General features: G+C 39.8%; 1 protein-coding gene across 2 annotated transcripts; it reads left to right on the top strand.

The window, feature by feature from the left end:
• Positions 1-96: 96 nt before the first annotated feature.
• clcn7 (chloride channel 7) lies at positions 97-17155 on the top strand. Of its 2 annotated transcripts, XM_008288721.1 has the most exons (25): positions 97-311; positions 1556-1633; positions 3150-3215; positions 4063-4128; positions 4277-4409; positions 6072-6181; positions 6678-6758; positions 6847-6909; positions 7020-7103; positions 7375-7468; positions 8655-8719; positions 8930-9046; positions 9157-9211; positions 9453-9513; positions 10790-10931; positions 12090-12183; positions 12336-12532; positions 12709-12760; positions 12877-13004; positions 13539-13624; positions 13809-13941; positions 14782-14841; positions 14929-15105; positions 15225-15305; positions 15422-17155. In XM_008288721.1, exons 1-25 carry the CDS (start codon positions 198-200, stop codon positions 15506-15508), a joined length of 2424 nt encoding a protein of 807 aa, XP_008286943.1. In that variant the 5' UTR covers positions 97-197; the 3' UTR covers positions 15509-17155. The 2 variants fall into 2 exon arrangements, with proteins under 2 accessions (XP_008286943.1, XP_008286945.1); XM_008288723.1 differs by lacking the exon at positions 1556-1633.
• The last annotated feature ends 4897 nt before the right edge of the window (positions 17156-22052 follow it).

Raw genomic sequence — 22052 nt, 5'->3', positions numbered from 1 at the left:
GCCTAAAAACAGTAAAACTACAAATCCCAGCGTCCAACGCGCCCAGCACTTATTTTTGGTCCTGCACGCGAGCCTTACAAAGCGTCACGAGTTAGAGGAGTGATCATGGGGAGATGAGGAAGAATAACAGTGGTTAGCCAGCAGCTGTTGAAGTGTTTTTTCGACCGTTTGAGCGGCGACCTAGCGGGGGGGCCAGCATGGCTAACATCACCAAGAAGGTTTCGTGGTCCAGCCGAGCCGACGAGTCCGCGGCCGCCGGGGAGGGGACACCGCTGCTCAACGGCTCCGAGCAGCCGCAGCACTCTAGACAGGTACGGCTAGCATAGAGGCTAACCTGGCCTCACAACTCCCGCAGCCGTAATGAACCTGCTGTGTCACGTTTCATTAAGCACTATAAGGTTACCTTGAGTCATGTTTTTAAACGCCGCATGAATGCTTGAATTGAGTTCAGTGCATCGCCGCGTTCACAACGTTCATTTTGGGTGTGTTTATGTGTGTTATGGCTTGTTTGCGGTTCCTCATCAGATGCAACAACAAGCTTTGTGACTGGAAGTAATCAAATTAGTGCTAATCACATCACGTACATTGATCAGACTTAGTTATCTAGAAGAAATAATCCAGTTATTGAGAGTTTTGGAAAGCATTCCAATAGCTCGTTACTTCTTTATTTACAGGCATGTTCGACATTAGAAAATATGATGGAGACAAACATAAATGAGGTTACAAAGGGTCACAGCCAGTCTGTGGTGGTGAAATTTAATCCTGTAGAAATGTGGCTTTTAGTATGTTTGACAAAATAGTAAATATTAAGCTCAGAAAGTTCATGAGCTCTAAATGTGAATGTGTACACACACACGCATATATATATATATATATATATATATATGTATGTATATTATTTCCGAATACAGTGGGAAATCCTACTTCCCTTTTCCCTCTAATGCAGCCACCAGGACTAGACAGTTCTGTCCACCAAAGATGGAAGTAACTTAACTTCATTTCTTCTTGTAATCTATTCAAGTAGCTTTTTTTCTGAATTAAGTGACTTAACTGCTGATAATATTGTTTTATAACTAAACACAGATGATGCCTCTTTTCCAGGCATTAGAAAATGTGCTACTGTGGATTTGCTTATTGCTTCTTTAGTAAAGAATGCGAAGAATGTGATTTATCATACCTTTATCTACACACATTCTATTCTTTTGATTCGGCTCATTTTGTGTAGATTTTGTCCTGCCAGCGTTTAAAAATCACAAATACTGTGCAATGAAAAAGATAACATTTCTCTTAAAGCATTAATTACATGCAAAGTCTCTTTCATTTGACTCCAATACCTGTAAAGTATAATTATTTCAGTTTAAGTAAGGCCTTATGACATTCGAGCAATCAGCAGATTGTTGTGTCCATTACATGCAATGTTGGTTTCTTGTACTGTTGGGACATATTACGTTTTTTCTGGATAGCAACATCTGTTAGCACATCAGCCTGTACATTGCCACACGGAGCCATATATATACCATATATATATTTCTGTTGCTGTCTGTGATGTCTGTAGCTGTCTGGAGGAGGCAGTTTATTTCAAATAGGCAGACTCAGCACGGTGGATTTGGAAGAGGAGATAACATCAGATGAGGTAAAGTCCGAGCTCCAAACATCATCGCATTCTCTTTATGTCTGTTGCTCCTAGCAGTCGAATCATTACTTAATTAGTTGCATTTTCAAACTAGAATAATAATACCCCACCTTTCTACAACCAGATCAATAAGAAACAACCCACTAGTGACTAATGTGATCAGCTTCATGCTCATTTGTCTTTTATTATGTGTATCTGATGCAAAAGGTCCAATCAAGCTCAGTTTATTTATCATGGAACTTTATAGTTTGATTCCTGAGCTGCAACTTGAGATAAAGTTGAAGGTTCTGACAGTATTTCTTTCATCTCAGCTGCTTCCTTCTAAATGTGGTTGATCCCTAATCTGCAGTATGACACAGAAATGACCATCTAGTTGGCCAAAACGGGTCAGTGACAGTTGACTCATTCAGTCTGTGTAAAAGACACGTGTTGGGAAACTGTCTGGTGGTTTCCACTGTGATGCACCGCAGATAAAGAACTGGTGCAGGTTCATGCATTGGATGGTATACTTAACCTTGACTAATTAACCATTTTCCTTTTTGAGAAACTAAACAGATAATGTTAGACTTCCAAATAACTGTCCATCTCGCAGTGAATTGTGAAACTTAACAATAAATATGACGCCAAAGTAGCTGAAGTCAGGATTATACAATTTTATTTGGATTGTTTGCATAGAAACACTCACATAAACCCTCCCATAAAAATCACAGGTGAGCTAAATCCAGCATTTAAGACGCAATCTGTGACCAAAGGAAAGAAAGAATGCCTCAGGCTGTAATCAGTGGTGTTCAGGACCGCCTCCCTGATGTTTGTCACATAAAAGTTGTCACGTCTGTTTCCTTCCATGACAGAAGCCATCAGATTCAGCTGTGTTCTCACTGGCTGATGGGAATGTGACTCTGTGCATGTGATCCACTTGATTGTTGTAAACAAAAGTTTGGTTCCAGTTTGTTTTGTTTGTGTCCATGTCAGTGTAAGTTTTTTCATTCACGGCTGCTGATGGCTGCGCAGATGGGCCATAGATGTGTGAGCTAACGTTGCATGTGGATGCAAAATGCAGAACTTGATGTTTGTTTGCGTGTATGCATACGCACAAGGACCAGTGTTTCCTCCAAATTATCTGCATTAACACAAAAAAAAATCGTCATACAGTACTACAATAATGCCCTCTTTCATAGCTTTGATTATGTTTGAAAGATAATTATTTTAAATGCTCTGGAGGAAACGCTGCTGCCTTTCATCTTCCATCTGCCTTATTATTAATGCATCAGTGTGTACATTAGATAAAGCTTTTCAAGCATGTCCTCTCCTTTTCTCTTCCAGTGTCTTTCGAGAGTGTAAAAATGTATAGTTTCAAATGCTTGTGAATTGTTGCTGCACTGTCCGCCTTTTCAAATATTTTATGTGAGAAATGTATTTTTCTGCTCTTTGCTGTCTCTCACATGATTCGGGTCAAAGCTCCTGAGAACGTGTCGGTGTGCTGACTTATTTTTTTAATGTTTTTTCTTTCTTGCAGGACTCTCTGAGGGGGCGGCCTAAAGAGATCCCGCACAATGAGAAGCTGCTGTCGCTTAAATATGAGGTAAAACAGTGCACTCGAAAAGCTGGATTACACTCAGTGACACTGTGTTCAATTAGAGGCCTCATGTGTGTGTGGTATGGTGTGAAACAGACTGAGTTTGCTGAATAAAGTAATGATCAGTAGAGCTGAAGGATAAATCAGTTTCAAATTAAAACTGCAATTGCACCTGATGCTATCTTCCTTTTATGACCATCTGGCTTTCGATGGTGTTGCACATGTTTTAAATCTCTTTAAATCACACTGAAAAATGAATGGAAGCTTGACTTTAAAGAAAATATGATGTTACCAAACAAATCACAAACACAATATTTGTCAGAAATCACAGTTACAGGGCGCCGCTATAGCTCACCTGGTTGAGCTGGCGTCCCATGTGGAGGTCACGAGTTCGAATCCCGCTCATGGCCCTTCCCCACACGTCCTCCCCCTATTTTTCTCCCCCACTTTCCTGTCTCTCTCTCACTACGCTATTGAATAAAGGCACAAAGGCAAAAAAAAAAAGAAATCACAGTTATATATTTTCTCCCATTTTTTTTTATCAGTTAGTTGTTAAAAAAAAAAAAAAAAGTCGAGAGAAATCTAAACAACATGTTGGGTTGTCTTAGAGTGCAATATTGGACAGGAAACTGGCAACACTTGATAAAATGAGTTTTGCAATGATCCATGTTTGGTTTGATCCAGAAAAGGTAGATACTCACACGTGTTTTTATAATCTCTGTTTACCTGTTTATCTCAGCTTGTCTCTCTCTCTCTGTTTTTTTTCTTTTTTTATGAAGAAAAGCCTTTACTGTTTCTTTTATTTTGCTTATTTATGTATTTTATTTGGACATATTTTATTGTGCTATTTCAGAGTCTGGACTATGATAACATTGAAAACCAGCTGTTTCTAGAAGAGGAGAGGAGGATGAGTTATATGGTGAGTGCAGCAGACCCTCGTATTTTTCTGTTAACGAATTCCTTCCCTTCCACTGCACTTATCGCACCGCTGTTGTTTGTTTTATCTCTACGTGTGTTTTCCATCATTACTTTTCCCTTCTCATCCTTCTTTCATCTTGTGTCTTTAGGGTTTTCGCTGTCTGGAGATCAGTCGCTGGGTGGTCTGTGGTCTGATCGGCTTTCTGACTGGCCTCATTGCCTGCTTTATCGACATCGTGGTGGAGCAGTTGGCTGGGATCAAATACCAAGTGGTCAAAGAGAGTATCCTGAAACTTTCTGCATGATACTCCTTCTCAGACCAACCTCTTAACACCAGGCAGCTGAGGACAACACCATGCTGTCTGTTTAGATTCTCACTCATCCAGGTTAATGGCAATTCAGTGCTTCAGTGGAAGGACTTTATTTTGTTTCTTGAGTTTTCCACAGTTCTGACCGGCGGCGATGTATTGATTCTTGTGTTCAAACTACATGGCACAAGGCTTGTTAACGAGTTGAGGCTCACAAGACTCGGGTTTTTAATGATGCCTGGAGAAGACAAAATTTTGTGCCGCAAGGAGTCCACTGGCTTGTGTTGTGACTCAGTCTGCCTGCTAAGGGCCAGTGATGAACAGGCAATTTTGTCAAACATGTAGTCTTAAAAATCTGTTTTAATCAAATATTGAACTCTTCGAACAGTCTTCTGAGTCTGATGTGAATAATGTTTATTTAATACAGAAGCTGTACGAACAAACATGAGCAAAATCTTGAGATTTTAACTAACTGAACAATACATGACATCGTCCTTTATACTTATTCAAAGTTCTCCCAAACTCCTTTCTTCCCTGGAAAGCCACAACCCATTCTTCTAAAGAACTAATCAGGACATTTTTTTGTCAGCATTATGTTTGAATTTACTCATTGTTGGGGGGGTTTGATCTAATCGTGGCAAGTGTTCAACTGCCTCCTTTAAAACAAACAAACAAACAAACAAACAAAAAACCACACACCCAGGGTTTTCTCCTCTTCTCCCCTCGCGACTATTCCTCCCAGTCCTGGGACTTTCCACCATCTCTTGCTTGGCCATCATGACCTCGATTTCAACTCACACATAATGCAGAGAGAGAGCTTGTACTTTAGGGAAGCATTTTTTTCAACTGCTGTGTTTTATAGGTTTCATTAGGTTGTGGTTTCATACAGGACTGTTCAGTGTATACATGAATACAGTTTACACACCACATTTTCCAGTTTTATAATTTTTGCTTGAGTCTGATTTAAACATCATATTTTCCAGTTTTGTAATTTGTTCAATTTCAAGAAGAAAAAGGGACGCTCCTTTAATTATGGCAATGGAGCAGTTATCTCTAAGCAAGGGCAGGTGGTCTACTACAACACCAGATACTTATAGTGCAGTTCTGAGATCCTTACCTCGGCAGTTTCAACACACATTAACACCTTGTGTCATGTGAGTTTTAGGTCTTTTATTAGTCTTAACCCATGTAACTTTGGAGTGTATATCAATACCTGGCACTCACTGACAGTTATGGTAAAACTCAAAAGTGAGGATGTGCAGTTGAGGACTGACCTTTTATTCTGCACCCCCTTCTATTGCAAGACAAATCTGGAGTTTCCATTGAGGAACTTAAGTTTTTCATTACTCCTCCCTGAACTGTGCACAGTTCTTGGACAGTGCCGAGCACAGATTTGTTTCCTCATGCCCTTAATTATGTTCAGGAATAGCATGAAAACTTCTTGCAATCTATTTTGTTAGCTAAGTTATTGTATACGCTGTTTGAATATAGTAGCATGTCTGATCTGCAAATGTGTAATTGTTATTAATGTGATGATTATTGCATAAGTGCTCAGTATGTGTCTGACTTATATTTGATAGCTGATCACTAAAGAGCCAGGCACTTTCAGGACAACCTTGACTCTGAACCTTCACAGACATAGAAAAGTTTACAGAGGCGGGTGGACTGTCCATCTCTCTGATCCTCTGGGCTGTCCTCAACTCCACCTTCGTCATGATGGGAGCCATCATAGTTGCTTTTTTTGAAGTAAGAATGAAAGCAGAAATATTTTGGTAATTATCGTGACTTGAGGTTTTGTAAGACAATTTCAGTTTTCTTCCTCTTTCGTTTGATTCAATACGTTCCTAAAGCATGAGAGTGGATTTTGAAGAAGTATGCCATCGAGGTGTTTGGTTTAATCGGTCACAAACCATACGAAAATGTGTGGAAGTGAAAATTAGTTTGGCAATAGAATGTCTGCTTCCAACAAAGAATAATGTGTACGTCTCTATTATGGTTGACCACAGTTTGTCAGTTTGTGAGAAGCAACAGCTCAGGTTTTGTGAGTGAAACTTTTCTTAACACTGAAAACTGCAAGTTTCTGTGTGAGCTTTGTTCAGGTTAATTCTAAACAAACACTACCACTGTCTGTCACATCCACAGATTTACTCCTGCAATAATAAATTATGTTTTCAGTCATTCATCTTTTTTCTGTGATATAACTCCTCTGCCACTTTCCTTCTCCTCCTTCTGACTCACCCAGCCCATAGCAGCGGGAAGTGGTATTCCTCAGATAAAATGTTACCTAAACGGAGTCAAGATTCCCAGGGTTGTACGACTCAAGGTACGGGCACATAAAACACACATGACTGGATGTACTGTACAGTTTTTCACCTTCATTTCTTCACGTTTCTTATGCTCGTCTTCCACAGACACTGGTGGTGAAAGTGTGCGGTGTTATCTGTTCGGTGGTTGGCGGTCTTGCTGTCGGGAAGGTAAACATGGGCCCGTTTGAGCATTTCACTCGACATTTAAATGCAGGTTTTTGTTGTTTTCATTATTGGCAAGATGTCTCTTACATACTTGACCTGTTGTTTGCCCTCAGGAAGGTCCCATGATTCACTCTGGTGCTGTTGTAGCTGCAGGAGTCTCGCAGGGCAGAAGCACCTCTTTAAAGAGGGACTTCAAGGTCAGTGAGTTTCTATGCTATATGTGTCGCAGGCTACTCAATAGGAAGTCATATTGGATTCCAAGCATATTTTTCCTTATAATTGCATTGGCTGCAAACCCTGCATTACAAACAGACCCACTGTAGACTACAACTTCTCACATTCCTTAGCGCTCACCAATACTGTTAATTAGTTTAGCAGGGTTATGTTGATCCGTTTAAAAACATTTAGAGTGTGTTTGAGGATGAGAATTATTATTAATATAAAGTGTGTTCGTTTATGTGTTGGCAGATCTTTGAATACTTCCGGAGAGACACAGAAAAAAGGGACTTTGTTTCTGCTGGAGCTGCTGCTGGAGTTTCTGCTGCTTTTGGAGCACCAGTTGGTAAAAAAATACAGCAGTCCTGGCAAAGCGTAGTGAAAATGTGCTTTGTTATTAATCTGCTTTAGTCGTACAGCCGGTTCAGCTGCTGTAAAACCAGCTGCACAACAGTGGGAACTAAAACCAAAGACCCTATAAGTTCAAAGGCAGAGAACTTTACTTTCTTAGCTTTTTTGCTAAAAGAGCATGCATGTGCACAGCTGTATTGAAAGGGGCTTGTGTCACCATCATCTGTGGTATTTGCATCTTTTAAAGAAGTCTGGGAAAGAGCTTTAATTTTGTTTTCCTCAAAAGTATTTATTAGAAGGAATTAAGGAGTCATGTGTATAGGAAAGTCATAATATTAGGGCTGTAGTCAATAAAAGAAAATCTTCGTTGACTGAAATCTTATCCACTCTTCAACCAATTGATTAGTTGCAGGGAAGGAAAAAAATCTGCACGCTATCTCTGGATTAACGAAATTGGCCACAGTACACTGAGAGCACGCTACACGCTCATCTAAATGAATTATAAATAAACATAAGCTAGTATTTGCAGAATATTTAATCAGTTTAACTTAGTTATTCCACAATTTCCCAGCGTGATGTAATTTTTTCTGTTTTGATGAGAGAGAATGCTTTACATGCTGGTCTCGTTGTAGCTGCTGAAACTGTTGCTGGATGCACGAGCCGTTATAAAACGATTACAGACCAAGCATATTAAAACATGCAAGTTGTGATGTTCACACTCAAAGCCTTGTGCACTAACAATCACAGTTGGCAAAGCATTGTAACACAGAAGTTAGCCTAGCGTTATTAGATGGTGTGCCATGGTGATTGTTGGGTTGTGATATTCAAATTGTTGTTTGCTAACAGTTTTTGTAGCCAGCTGTTGCCACACTGACGGCTTCTTTGAAATGGTGTCAATTAGCACAGTGAGCACTCCCACAGTCTTTTCTTTCACGCTTCACAAACCATGTCTCAATCTGTTATCTGTTACCGTCGTCATGTGAAAACAGTGCTGTCACACTTAAGTGACCTCTGACTCCTCCTGCGCACCAGCAGCTCGACTCACTGCGAGGAGGAAGCTGATTGTACCTGATCACATAGCATCCGTTAAGAATCACCAGACATGTCATAAGTGGGTCAGATGTTTTGGTTCTTGTTGTTGCTCTAGTTCTTGACAGTGATTGTCTTTCTTTGGTCGACAGGCGGCGTTTTGTTCTCTCTAGAGGAGGGAGCTTCCTTCTGGAACCAGATGCTGACATGGAGGATAGTAAGTCATGTGGTCCAATTTGTACCACCACAATAATCGCACTTTTAATGATCCCATAATGGAATTCAAGTCATTAAGCAGAGAGTGTAAGAATAAGATAAAAACTGACGTAGTAATGCTTTTGCATCCCCTGTACTTCTTCTTAGTTTATGGATTTGTGTCCTCTTCCTTTTTCCTCTCTCATCTCCTGTCTTTTTGTCTTGTCTGCAGTTCTTTGCCTCCATGATCTCCACCTTCACTCTGAACTTCTTCCTTAGTATCTATCACGCAAATCCAGGAGACCTTTCTAATCCAGGTCTCATCAACTTTGGACGCTTCGAGAGCGATGTGAGAAACTTGTATATATATATTTTACTGTCCAGCCTTGTTTTTTTTTTCTTTTGTTTTTTTTTTAAGTGAGTGCAAAAGATGACGTGCAATGTTGTCCTTTATTCCAGAGTGTGGCCTATAACCTCTATGAAATTCCCTTGTTCATCGCTATGGGAGCTATAGGTAAAAGCTGTTTCGTGTTTTTGGAGATGTGCATGATTCTTTACATAGTGGTTGGACGCTCTTATTAATTTGAAATTTTGATTTAATTCCAAGAACAGTAATTTTGATTCTATTGCTGAATTTTTGCAAAGATAGCAGGAAATTTGACTTTTCTGCTACAGAATGTTCTTCTGTTCTCTTTCTGTAGTTTTAACACAACAGCTCGTGTGTGTTTTCTATTTTTCATCTGTTTCCTGTGCAGGTGGATTGTTAGGAGCACTCTTCAACGTTCTCAACTACTGGCTGACCATCTTCAGGATTAGGTAAGGTTTAGAAAGGGATCAAACACAAAAAACATTGTCATCAGTGTGCGGGGGAAGGTTCAGGTATGAAGAACTGCTGTGTATGTTTGGTGTGCCAGCAAAAACAACACACGGAATCATGTGTTGTTGCCTGTTAGAAACAGGGTGGGGTGCAAGAGGAGGACGTTTTTCCCCAAGAGTGCTGATAATGAACGTCTTGTGATTAAAGTGTGTAAAAATAGCCACAGTTGAACAGGTAGGATGACTGAGGGAGGAGACTTCTGCTAAGATACAAATGGTTCCTGCTTCATTGTCTGGAATGGGGTTTTATATACTGTATGTGCACAGTTCATTGTAATTAAATTGTCAACTTGTGTTACAATTTTTAAAAGAAGTTTGATCAATTACCCACAAATTACTAGTACATAACACTTTGATATGTAAGTGCGAAGTATTTACAGTCTAATGAGTCAGCTGTTGCTGTAAAACAAATATATTTAATGAAGTATTTGCACAGTTGCAAGTCCTACTAAGTTAGGAACTTGTAAATTTGGGTTGATGCAAACATGATTATTTTGTCTGCATTCACTACATTTACCTGTCATTTGATCATCTCAATATCCTGGCTTTGTTCATGCAAAAGTCAAACGTTATATTTTTTTCTTTTGTTCAGCAAATGGAAAAATAAGAAATAGCAGAAACATTTCTGAACTCTCTCTTAGTGGCCAGTCTCTCAAAGCATTGCAAAATCTGCTGTTTCTTTCTTTTAAGTCAGCCATGGCTGATTGATCCTAAGAAAGTAGGGAATCAACTTACTGAAACTAATGTGGTGAGGTATTGTAGAGAATCTAGGTTATATTAATGTATGTGATTGTATAATGTATGAAGTGTATCAAGTGTAGCTTTGGTCTGATAAGAGTTTTTTAAACATTCATGAATAAGACGAAACAAAACACTTGCTTAGTTGATCATATTTATTACTTGTCAGGTCAGTCTTGTTTCTAAAAATACAATCTGTTGTCCGACACAGTGAGCGAGACAAGGAAGTATGCATTTGTGCCACATTTCACAGCAGTAAATCCACTTGACATTTATAGTCAGTCGCCCGAAGACACACAATGGCACATTTGGCAGAGAAGCTTTGTCTTTTCGCTTGGCTGTTTTTATAGCACTCAAGGTTGCCATTTCACTTGGGAATGTCTGTACTGAGGTCAACATGTTTACAGTGAGCGGCTGACTAAAGACTAGGGGAATAGAAAATGTAAAATCCTAAAGCCGCGTGATTTATGTGCGCTAGATACGTTCATCGGCCGTGCTTGCAAGTGATGGAGGCCATGTTGGTTGCTGCAGTGACTGCAACGGTGTCATTCGCCATGATCTACTTCTCCAATGACTGTCAGCCTCTGGGGCCAGAACACACTGAGGAGTATCCGCTGCAGGTACACAAACACCTCCCACATTTCAAAACAATCAGTGTCCCACTTTTCTTATTTTTTCATGATGTGTAATAAAACTGAAACTAGGATACATGGTGCCAGAAGGATAGTTGGGCATCATTACAATTTCAAGATGGATTGTGGATGAAGAGTAACATTTAGCAAATTACACTGTCATTCGCAGATTTAAATAAGATTAGCACTTTCTGTGGTGACAGTGGCGCCTCCTTAGAATCAGTTTTATATTCAAGTATAGGAATGTGAGGAATTTGATCATGTGTTTTCGTGAATAACAGCAAACACTGACAAGAAAAACATTTTTAAAAACAGATGAATAGATTTTAAAAAGCAAGTGCCACAAGTAACTGTAGCATGACAAATATTTTTATACCCGACTGTACAGTTTAGTTTGAGTGAGCTGTGCTTCCATTAATGTCCTAAAAAACCGTGTTGCCAAGAGATCTGAGAAGAGAACAACATTTAGATATATGCTGCTCAGAAGTAATGATTTCGGTGGTTTCCGGACTTATATTTCATTATGACTGTTGCTATGACATACTTGAGTCGGATGTATCAACTGCTATTAAATTGGTTGACATGACATTTGTTTCAGACATTCAGACAAGTCACCTTGAGATTGGACATTAAAAATTTTGGTGATTGTTGGTGCCACAATGTTTCTCAGCTGCATTCAAGTTTAGTGCTAAAAAAACGCAAAAAACGGTAAACTACAGTAGTGAATGCGGTGTACAGTGTTTGTGTTAACATGCTAAGTTTACATGTAGGTCTAAGCAAAGCCGCTAGCATGGCTGTAGACACTTTAAATAATAAGGACAATGTACTGTATATTTAAACGATGAAGGTAACATCTGCAGCTAACTACTTTCAAAATATGTTTTTTTTTCATATTGTAATTCTGAGAATGGGGAGAGACGTCACATGTGACATTTTAACATTTCATTTTGGCTCCCTGATTCACATCAACAGCAAATATGATTGATGTTTCTTTATTGATCCGCATCCTTCCAAAAGCCCTGTATTCTGCTATAATGTGACAGCTGGTAGAAACATGTAGGAGCTTATCCAAGGACAAGACAGGAAATGCTTCATGTCTCTTTGTCTCCTTTGTCTTGTTAATATTTTCTCTGTTTCTCTTTCTAGTTGTTCTGTGCAGATGGGGAGTATAACTCCATGGCAACAGCCTTCTTCAACACTCCCGAGAGAAGTGTTCGTAGTCTCTTCCACAATCAGCCAGGTACAGCTCTGCATGAGAGCAGGCTCACTTCAACACTAAACACGATAGCACCACTCACACATACAAGCAAGTTCACCAGGGAACCAGGATCGTAGAAGTGGAAATATTATGTGCTCGCTGGTCATTTTCTCTCATTCTTCTGTGCTTTAAAGGAACCTACAATCCTCTGACACTGGGTTTGTTCACACTGACCTACTTCTTCCTGGCGTGTTGGACTTATGGTCTGGCCGTGTCTGCTGGAGTCTTCATCCCGTCTCTTCTGATAGGAGCAGCCTGGGGGAGGCTCTGTGGAATCCTTCTGGCCTCCATCACCTCCAACAGCTCCACTAGTGCACAAGACAGCACCGCGGTATTAATAGGATCATATTATTAAACATTCAGATATAGATGTCATCTGGGGATTTGATTGGTTTGGAAGTTACTATTTTGCATGAATTTGTGAGTAGAGATTTTTTTTATTGAGCTGAACTTAACATTCCCGATGCTGAGAGCTACTGTCTGACTTTGCTGTTTGTGTTTTGTTAGATCTGGGCTGACCCTGGGAAATATGCCTTGATTGGAGCTGCAGCTCAGTTAGGTGAGTAATTCTAACCATTTTTCTTTGTTGTTTTACTTTTTAAAAAAATAGGTAATCTTTATTTTAACCCATATACCATTAATAGGAATATTATAGTAATGCTCTTCTCTCCTCAGGTGGCATTGTGAGAATGACTCTCAGTTTGACCGTCATTATGGTGGAGGCAACAGGAAATGTCACATACGGCCTTCCCATCATGCTTGTTCTCATGACTGCCAAGATAGTAGGAGATTACTTTGAAGAGGTGCGTAAAGGGGCAAGGAAACGCACTCAGACTGGTGTCCTATTGTGCTGATGTTATATCAGTGATTTCCCAACAGAACAGAAAGGAGCCAAAGCACACATTTTTTTCATATCTAGTACACACAAGCTGTGTTGCTGGACAGCTAAGGCACTAAATTCTCTTCATGTAAGGCATGCACAAGAGAAGTGACAAGAAGTATGCACCCCGATGGACACTTGTGTGCCACAATTTTATGCAGTGAGGGAATGGAAGAGCTTCTTAGAGCTGCAAAAAAATGTAAACTACCGCTGATGGCACTAAAAGAGCTCAAGAGAGCTGTTGAAAACAAAAGTTACTTTCTCTTTATTACATTTCATTTGCAGTATAATTTAAAAGTCACAGTTTGATTGATGTCTGCCGACACAAGTATTATAATTCGCTGTTCGTCTTAAAGGGTAAATTTATGCTATTTTTTTGTACAATAACTGCAAAAGTAGTGTGTGTTATATTGAATTGTGGCACCTGTAGTGTCTATAACTCCTCTTTCTCCTTTAGGGCTTATATGACATTCACATCAAGCTGCAGAGCGTTCCCTTCCTGCACTGGGAGGCTCCTGCCACCTCCCACTGGCTGACCGCCAGGTACGTCCTGTCAGACTTGTTGTTGGCTGAGTCATTTTTATTGGAGGGCCCTTGAGGTCATGCCCAAAACATCCGACGCTCAAAATTAATGTCACTCTGTTTAGTTTTTGATCCTCGTTCATTTCCACCTCTTCTCACCTTTGTCCTTCTCACTGTCTCCTGCTTATCGCCACTCACAATCTAGAGAGGTGATGAGTTCTCCAGTCACCTGTTTGAACAGGGTAGAGAAGGTGGGAACCATCGTCGACGTCCTTAGCAACACGTCAACCAATCACAACGGCTTCCCTGTCGTCGTGCAGGTTTCCGGGAGCGATGAGGTACTGTTTCATTGTACAATTGGCTTCCCTTAAGCACCAAAAAAGTATTTTGGTGCTTAAGGGGCAGATCTACTGTGAAACTATCACTTTTTAAAGTTTTCTGACTACAAATCATTATGATGAAACTTCTAGTGCAGTTGCAATTGAGTTTGAAAATTGCAGATATAAGTATAAAACTTCAACAGAAAATGTGGTTTTGGTGTCTCAATTGTGCAGGTTTCTGATAGTGAAGAGGCACTCAGGACCATTTTTAGCAACAACCAACAGATGATTAGGGAGAAATCTTCTGAAAAAGAGACAGCGATAGTCTGTATTCATAGAGTAAACAAAGAACAGAGTTAATGCACCTCAAAAAAGTACCTTTAGTGGGGTTGGGTTGTCGTGTCAACTGGTCAGTATGCCCTCATCCCACCCAGTTCTCATTGGTCGAACCATTGCTGGCATTTCTTTGCTAAGGAGAAAATGCTACATCAGTAGTCTTCCAGGATTGATCTATTGTTTTTGGCAGTGAAAGGAACAAACTACTGCGTTTGCTCAACATTTACTTGGAGTCGGCTCTGAACTAATTGGCACCACATAAAAGAAGCCGTCTGTGTGGCTGCATTTTGTTAAAACAGATGGCTACAAAGTCAAGTCTAAACTCTGAAAGCAGCGGTTTGCAATATCATAGTTCAGCAGCCAACTTGGCATATCAAGATTAGGTTTGGTTTTTCTTTGACCACAGCCTTAAACATCATCAATCACCGGAACAAGATTTACTTTAAAGTTGAGCATCAGTATAAACAGAAACTGCTTTTCTTTAATTAATCACATCTTTTTTCATCCCTCTGTCCTGCTCAGTCAGGGAAACTCTGTGGCCTCATCCTTCGCTCTCAGCTCATCGTTCTTCTCAAGCACAAGGTATCACCAGGGACACGTACTAGTGCGAGTACTAATGATAATTCAAACAGAATTGGTCACTGTCGGTTTTTTGCTCTGTCTTGGCAGGTTTTTGTGGAGTTGGCCCGATCCCGGTTGACTCGGCGGAAACTCCAGCTAAAAGACTTCAGAGACGCCTACCCTCGCTTCCCCCCGATCCAAAGCATCCACGTCTCCCAGGACGAGAGGGAGTGTATGATGGACCTCACTGAGTTCATGAACCCAACGCCTTACACAGTACCACAGGTAACAGACGCACAGGGAAAGGCATCATTTAAGTTTCTCTTCTGTCTTCAGAAAGCTTTTCAGGCTTGTTTGTGATGTTTTGTATGAATAAAGTTGAACTCAAAGCGTTTCGTTTACAGGAAACATCTCTGCCACGCGTGTTTAAGTTGTTCCGAGCTCTGGGGCTTAGACACCTGGTAGTAGTAGATGACGAGAACAGGGTAAGAACTTGTGATATTTTTATTTACCCGTGTGCTTTTGGCCTCTTCAGATTACTAACTCCTGCTGTGATGACGACTGATCCAATGTTACACTTTTGGTTGTTGACCCTCTGCAGGTGGTTGGACTGGTGACCCGGAAAGACTTGGCCAGATATCACCTGGGCAAACATGGACTCGAGGAGCTTCAGCTGGCCCAGACATAGTATAGACACACACAGACACACACATGAACTATGGCCACCTATTGCCTCAGAAGCTGTTGACCACCAGCTATGCAGCCCACAAGGAGCTCTCTCTTATTCTTTAAATATTTATTAAAAATAACTGCCCCTCTGTTAAATTACTCTGATTTGTTATTTGACCGACACTTTACTGATTATCCACCAGGTTCTCGTGAAGGAAACACGCAATACTTTAGTTGCTTTGATTTTTTTTTTTTCCTTTTTGTTTTGACTGTGTCTTACATTTTTGCTGCATTTTATCTGCATCTGTGAAGTCGGAATGACAGGATCACCTAAAGTAAAAGCCCGTTTGCCAGTTTACCAGCAGTTTCATCTGCATTTGCTGGTAACTGGAAAACTTTCTGCTTTGTTTTATCCACAAGAACATTCACATGTATGTCTGTCTGTTGTTAGTCCTATTGTGCCTCCTGACCATCTAACCTTACCAGTTAAACAGTTTATAGTTACCGTATGAAGTCATGCAGATGGATACTACGGAAATCACATCTGGTCCGGTGTAGAGGATTCAGGGGATTACTGTGAGAAAAGAATTTGTTTTCATTTCATTATTGATGACTTGAAAACAGGAATCGATGTTTCTACAGTAGCCCAGAGTGGACAAACCAGACACTGGCTCCAGAGAGGGCTTTTTGTGTGTTTTGAGGTTGTAGTGTGAGTCGAGAGGTATTCAATTCACTGGATGCAACCTAATCCCGCACACCGGACCTTCTAATTACATTTTAATGTGGGTGAGATTGGTGCTTTTTATGTCTTTCTATTGAGACTTCAAGTGGTTTGCTTTCAAAAACGGATTCCGAGTAAGTGTTCAAGTGTTCAAGAGTTTATGTCACATCCACTATGCAGTTAAGGTTTGCAGTGTTTTCCATGTTTGTGTAGCTTTGCACTGAATGAATGCTGTTATTTATTGTTGATGATGAATGCTTGTTTTAATTTAAAGTGTGTGGGTTGGGCTGACGTGTGGTCAAAATGTAGGTTTTACGTTCCATCATTAAGCACTCTTTCCTGTTTGATTTTTGGGTGAAAGTGAGAAAACTGAATATCTGTCTATCTAAAGACAGATCTGTTATGTGGAGATGTAGATCCTTCCTCCCCCCTCTTTTTCTATCAGCTTTATTAAGCACACACACACACACACATATGTATATATATGTGTGTGTGTGTGTGTGCTACAGTCAGTACAAACTAGACTGATACTCAAAGGTATGAACGTTTTTTATCACTCCAAAGTTTTGCACTTTGACTGCTACTGAAAAATCTCTGTTTGTTGAGATGCACCCACAAGTGTCCCTCGTGAAGCTCTTTATGAATGTAAACCGTCATTTACCACCTATGTTCTCTTTAAAACTAATCAGTTTATCTTAGCTTTACCCAGACAAGGTCATAAAACACATTTTTCTCTGATTAATTATTTAGTGAGTTTGTAAATCTAACATTTCTTCAGTTGTCAGTGTTAATTTTTTTTTTTTGCGCATTTCATTGGTTTTACACATTTTGTTTCCCTTTTGTTGTACAGTTTTAGATGTAAAAAACGTCAACTTGTCTCTATTTTATAACCACTGGATAAACATTTTGTGAATTAATAAAGTTGAAATGTCTCTATTGTTGTAAGATTTGTTTGTATGTTTGATTGGACGACACTTAAATCTTTTGTTTTTTTGGTTCTCTGCGTTATGTATCTTCAGAGAAATCAATCTCAAAAAGCCGATCCTCTAGAAGATTTTCCTCCAGGAATGAACCTTGTGTTTTTAAACCAACTCCTAAACAGGTGGTTCAGTCATCATTGTTAATATATACTGTCCTCCTGGTCTTACAAGAACGTAGCATTATCTAATTTGTTTTGACCTTTATTACCTCGACATGGTTGATCATTTTTGTGGAATCTTCTCCACTGGTTGTTGGAAATACCCACACTGACACACCTACATTTGTAAACTGCATCAACAACAGCCACCATCTTGCTTGGCGAATGGAAATTTGTAGTTGGTGTTATAGTATGTTGATGTGTTTCCATCAATGTCACCAAGACACCAGAGGAAAGATGCCTCTTCTAGCAGAAATCTTCTGCAATTTGCTTCCAGTCCAACTGTGTTTGGAGTCTGAAACAACATTTTCATATGTCAGTGCAAATTAGTATTGTCACTGCAAGCTTACTGGCAAAGTTATGTTACAACCTGCTTGTATGTCCCTGACTTTGCTGTACCAAAGTCAGCATAAATGGATAGACGGATAGATAGTTTATTTATCCCTCAGGGGGAAAATTGAAGATATCCAGTAGCTCACATATAATACATGTAGAAAGAAAAGAGGAAAAAAATGCAAATGGTGCTGGAGAAGAACAAGGTGAGAGGAGAATGAATTAGTGTAAATGTAGTCTAGCAATTTAAAGAAACGTATGCAGGAGGAGTGATGGAGGAGAGAGGAGATGGGAGGGTTGAGGCAGGGTGGAGGAGGTGATGGAGGTGATGGGAGGGAGCGGGTAAGGCAGCTCAGACAATGACCTGTGTTACAAACCTGATGTAGAACTGTTTAAATTGTTGTCTGTTGTTCTTCTTGTAGCCAGCGATGGTTTTACTTCCCCTCCACACCTCACTGCTGCTGTTGTCCTCCAGTTTCTTCCACCTGGTATGTTTCTAATCTTCTTTTATATGACAGTATAGTTAAAAAGAATAGCACACTCACAAAGATATCCTGGTGTTAAATCACACTTCAAGTAAGAATCCTTCTAATTTGTCACCAAGCTCATTTAAATGAGCATCATCTGGTCAACCTGAACACCAAAAAACATCCATTACAAATAAGCATAAATTAGCAAATTCATTCAGAAAACTACCAGCCTGAGTGGAAAACTCAGTAGTGCATATTTTTACAGATTTTACTTTAATTAAAAAAAATAAATTGTGTAACAAGAACATCTGCAAGTTCCCCAAAAAAAAAAAAAAATAAACAACTTGCCCAGTGTCTGTCCTACTTAAATACAAAAAAAGGGTCGTCTTTGAATTGAAGAGTAAAAATTAAGGGGAAATGTTGCAGACAAAGAAAAAACGTATAATTCAATATGTGTAAAGTGCAATATTAATATTAATCCCACCTACCTGTGAACATAATGTTTATCTACTCCGTAGTTGTTCTATTTAACCACCAGATGTCAGTACAAGGAAATTAAACTCCTTCCTCGTGGCTACTAAAAGCTTTTACAGTGTGATCCAGACAGTGGTTTAATATGTGGTTCCATACTACTGAATGTGTTTATTTCTGATTCCATCTAAAGCTTTGTCTCTATTGTTTTCACTATAGAGTATACATGCAGAGGAAAGAAATGGAAAAAGAAACACAATAAAGCAGATCCTGAAATGAGGAGCAGGTCAACCATCTAGTTAGAGAACATAAATATGTATGCCTTTTCAAATTTATAAATATTAACCATTATTCTCCCGTCATTTTTACTCAATAGAGAGATTTTCAGGCTTTGCTTGTGGTCTGGTGCGTCAGCCTTGAGCCACTTCTTTGTGAGCTTCTTACCTACAGTCTTGAGCAAATATTAGTCTCCTGCATGTGCAGTTTTTTTTTCCCCCCATACGTGGAAGTAATGAATCGCACAGTGGTATGGTAGATGACATCCACGTTTTTTAAAGATGGTGGAAGCAGCATGCAGGATATTTTTTGTCCAAGGTGGACAGTGTGGTAGGTTAGGAGTACATAATGGTTTTTCTGTATTCATATGTGATGCAGGCTCTGTTGCACTAACATGATCCACTATGAATCTTTAACTTCTGCTTAAGCTCTGAAAGACAATTTGTTGTCGAAACAAATTCCTAGATGTTTATAATGCTGGACCGTACCAATTAGATCGCCATTAACAGTTTGGATAGGATTGAGAACATCAGTGCTTAATGCTCTTGTAAAATTCATACCGTTTAGTTCTTTTAGAGTTTGGAATAAGTAGACAGAGTGGTCTGCAAGTCATTAAAAGCAATTTGTAACCTGGAATGAGGTGGGGCTGATGGCATACCAGATGCTATAATCTATAAAAATTGCAATGCAGTGCTGAGTTGGAAACTGAATATAATATTTATACAGAGTAACGCAGTGGGCCTAATATCGAACCTTGAGGAACATCTAATTGACTATTTTGATTTGTAACCGTCAGCAACCGTCTATCAGAGCAATACGATTGGTGGCCGGGTCATCAAAAGGCCACAGAAAGCAGCTTATTAAACAAAATGTTGTGATCAGCATCATCAAAAGCCTTTGCCAGATCTACAAAAGGTGCAGCACAGTGTTGCTTTTTGTGAAGTCCAGTCATTTCCACGTGAGCAATCGCTCAGCTGCACATGTTTGGAATATGCAATGATGCCCTTTAACTCTGGACATCTCAGAAAGCTGAACCATGTGACAGACAGACAGCCTCTGGTCATAATGGTAATAATAATAATGCTGAAGGGCTGTAGTCCCTACTGGCCAGTTTTCCCATCCAGTCCGACCAGCCCAACCTGCAGGCTGCCTGACTCACCACTTCCACTGAATCCCAGGTGCTACCTTTATACATGGCCGTACCCAGTTTGTTCATGTTCAGTTGATGATAACCGTCCATTTCATTAAAGCACAGACTATGTAGAATATTTGTTGGAAACTGGATGAAGCATTTTGTCAAACTGACATTTGGCATTTTTTCTCTGAGGTCTCATCCCTTCGCCCACACCTTATTTAGCCAACCTTAAGCCGCATGCCTCGCTCATACTTTGCTAACTCCTGTAGCTCTTGCTTGTCAGATGGGAAAAAATGGCAGAACAAGAAAACTGCCACTGAGCGTTTTAGGCAGCCGGATGTTTGTGCACAACCTGCTGCTAAAATGCTCGGTAATGGCCACAGCCATGTCAAAGCGACTCTTCCGGTCTGCCAGGAAGTCGTGACACGTGGAAGCTGTCGTTGCAGTTTCAGCCTGAATGCAGCTGCTGCAAAATGGGATTTGGACATCATTAATTATACTATTTACACATTAAATATTGCAATATTACAAACCAACAAGTGCAATATCACCTCTGTAAACCACAAAATATGTGCAATTACTTTTTCCCAATTCTATTTTATCTTTTTTTTAAAAATATATATAAAACTGACTCGAGTAAACGCACAAAGAATTCCAATGTACCAGTACAGGGATGTACTCGTGCAAACGGCAATAAAACTCTATTCTATTCTTATACTCACAGACATGTCTGTTTAAACATCCAGTGGCCTGAAACACTTGTCATCTTCTAAAAGGTAAAATCATTATGCCAGTTGACTGAATTTCATGACCAGTTTGGTGATTCATATCAGTTGTTTCTGCGTTGATATGAGCTCACTGGTTTAACTCAACCATCTCTATCCATATAAAGTATCTTTGATTTTTCTACTGCGGCAGGAGATTTTACTATTAATTTTAAACCACTTCATTGTTTGCATCCAGATTTTTTTTAAACTTCTGAGTCAGGCTTCCTTTATGAGGCTCCACAGCCTGAAAGCCTTGTGCAGGACCTTGCTGACTGTACCTGTGACAAAGATTAACACTGAAGGAGATGAGAACTAATTCAGCCTTTGCTTCGCAGCCTACATAGAGTTATTGGATAAAACACTGTTAAAGAGGTGTTAATTCAACTTCATGGTCATTTCAGAGGCTACAGTTTGCATTGCAGTTGAATTTCACTAAATTCTACTCGGATACATTTCTTAACATTTCATCCAGGCCATTTATATCAATGCAGGTGAACTAAATCAGTGGTTCCCAAAGTGGGGATCACAGCTTTATGAATCAAATTCAGTTTTAAAATAGGTACATTTTAGCCACAGTTGCTACAAAAGATTAAAAAAATAAATAAAAAATAGTCATTAAAAATAAAGCCATGATGGACACCCCTATAGCTCATGGAGTTGAGCGGGCGACCCATGAACAGGGGCTATAGTTCCCCGACGCAGCGGTCGTGGGTTCGACTCCCGCTCATGACCCTTTGCTGCAGGTTTCTCCCCATTCTTCTCCCCCCCTTTCCTGTCTGTCTGTACTGCTCTGAAATAAAAGGCAAAAAAAAGCCCCCAATGAATGAATAAATAAATAAATAAAGCCATGCTAATAGAATTAATCTAATCGGGATCTTTCTGCATGGAGTCTCCATGTTCTCCCCGTGCAGCGTGGGTTCTCTCCGGGTTCTCCGGCTTCCTCCCACACAGTCCAAAAATATGCTGAGGTTAATTGGTGATTCTAAATTGTGCGTAGGTGTGAGTGTGCTTGGTTGTCTGTCTGGCCCTGCAATAGACTGTATGTACACGGCTTCAACCACCTCCAGTCAAAGTCGGGGTGTTATTTTTGAGGATCAGGGGCTGAAAAGTTTGGGTTAAAAATGAGTATCGACCTCTCCTGATCACTTGAATCTCTAATCTGTAGAATGGAGCCTCTGTGACTTTTTGTAATTTCGATTTCTGATCTTTTCCAGTGTGTTTTTGTAACAAAGAAGACAAACTGGAAGTGAGA

Source organism: Stegastes partitus, unplaced genomic scaffold (genome assembly GCF_000690725.1).
Source record: "Stegastes partitus isolate 25-593 unplaced genomic scaffold, Stegastes_partitus-1.0.2 Scaffold572, whole genome shotgun sequence".
In the NCBI taxonomy this organism is placed as follows: domain Eukaryota; kingdom Metazoa; phylum Chordata; class Actinopteri; family Pomacentridae; genus Stegastes; species Stegastes partitus.
Note: the sequence above shows the minus strand (reverse complement) of the source record. Positions and strands in the feature narration are given on the sequence as shown.

Coding starts and splice junctions, on each gene's coding strand:
- clcn7 (XM_008288721.1), top strand. CDS start 198: ATGGCTAACATCACCAAGAAGGTTTCGTGGTCCAGCCGAGCCGACGAG. Junction 7,104..7,374: donor CTTTAAAGAGGGACTTCAAG/GTCAGTGAGTTT, acceptor ATGTGTTGGCAG/ATCTTTGAATACTTCCGGAG. Junction 12,533..12,708: donor GTGCACAAGACAGCACCGCG/GTATTAATAGGA, acceptor GTGTTTTGTTAG/ATCTGGGCTGACCCTGGGAA.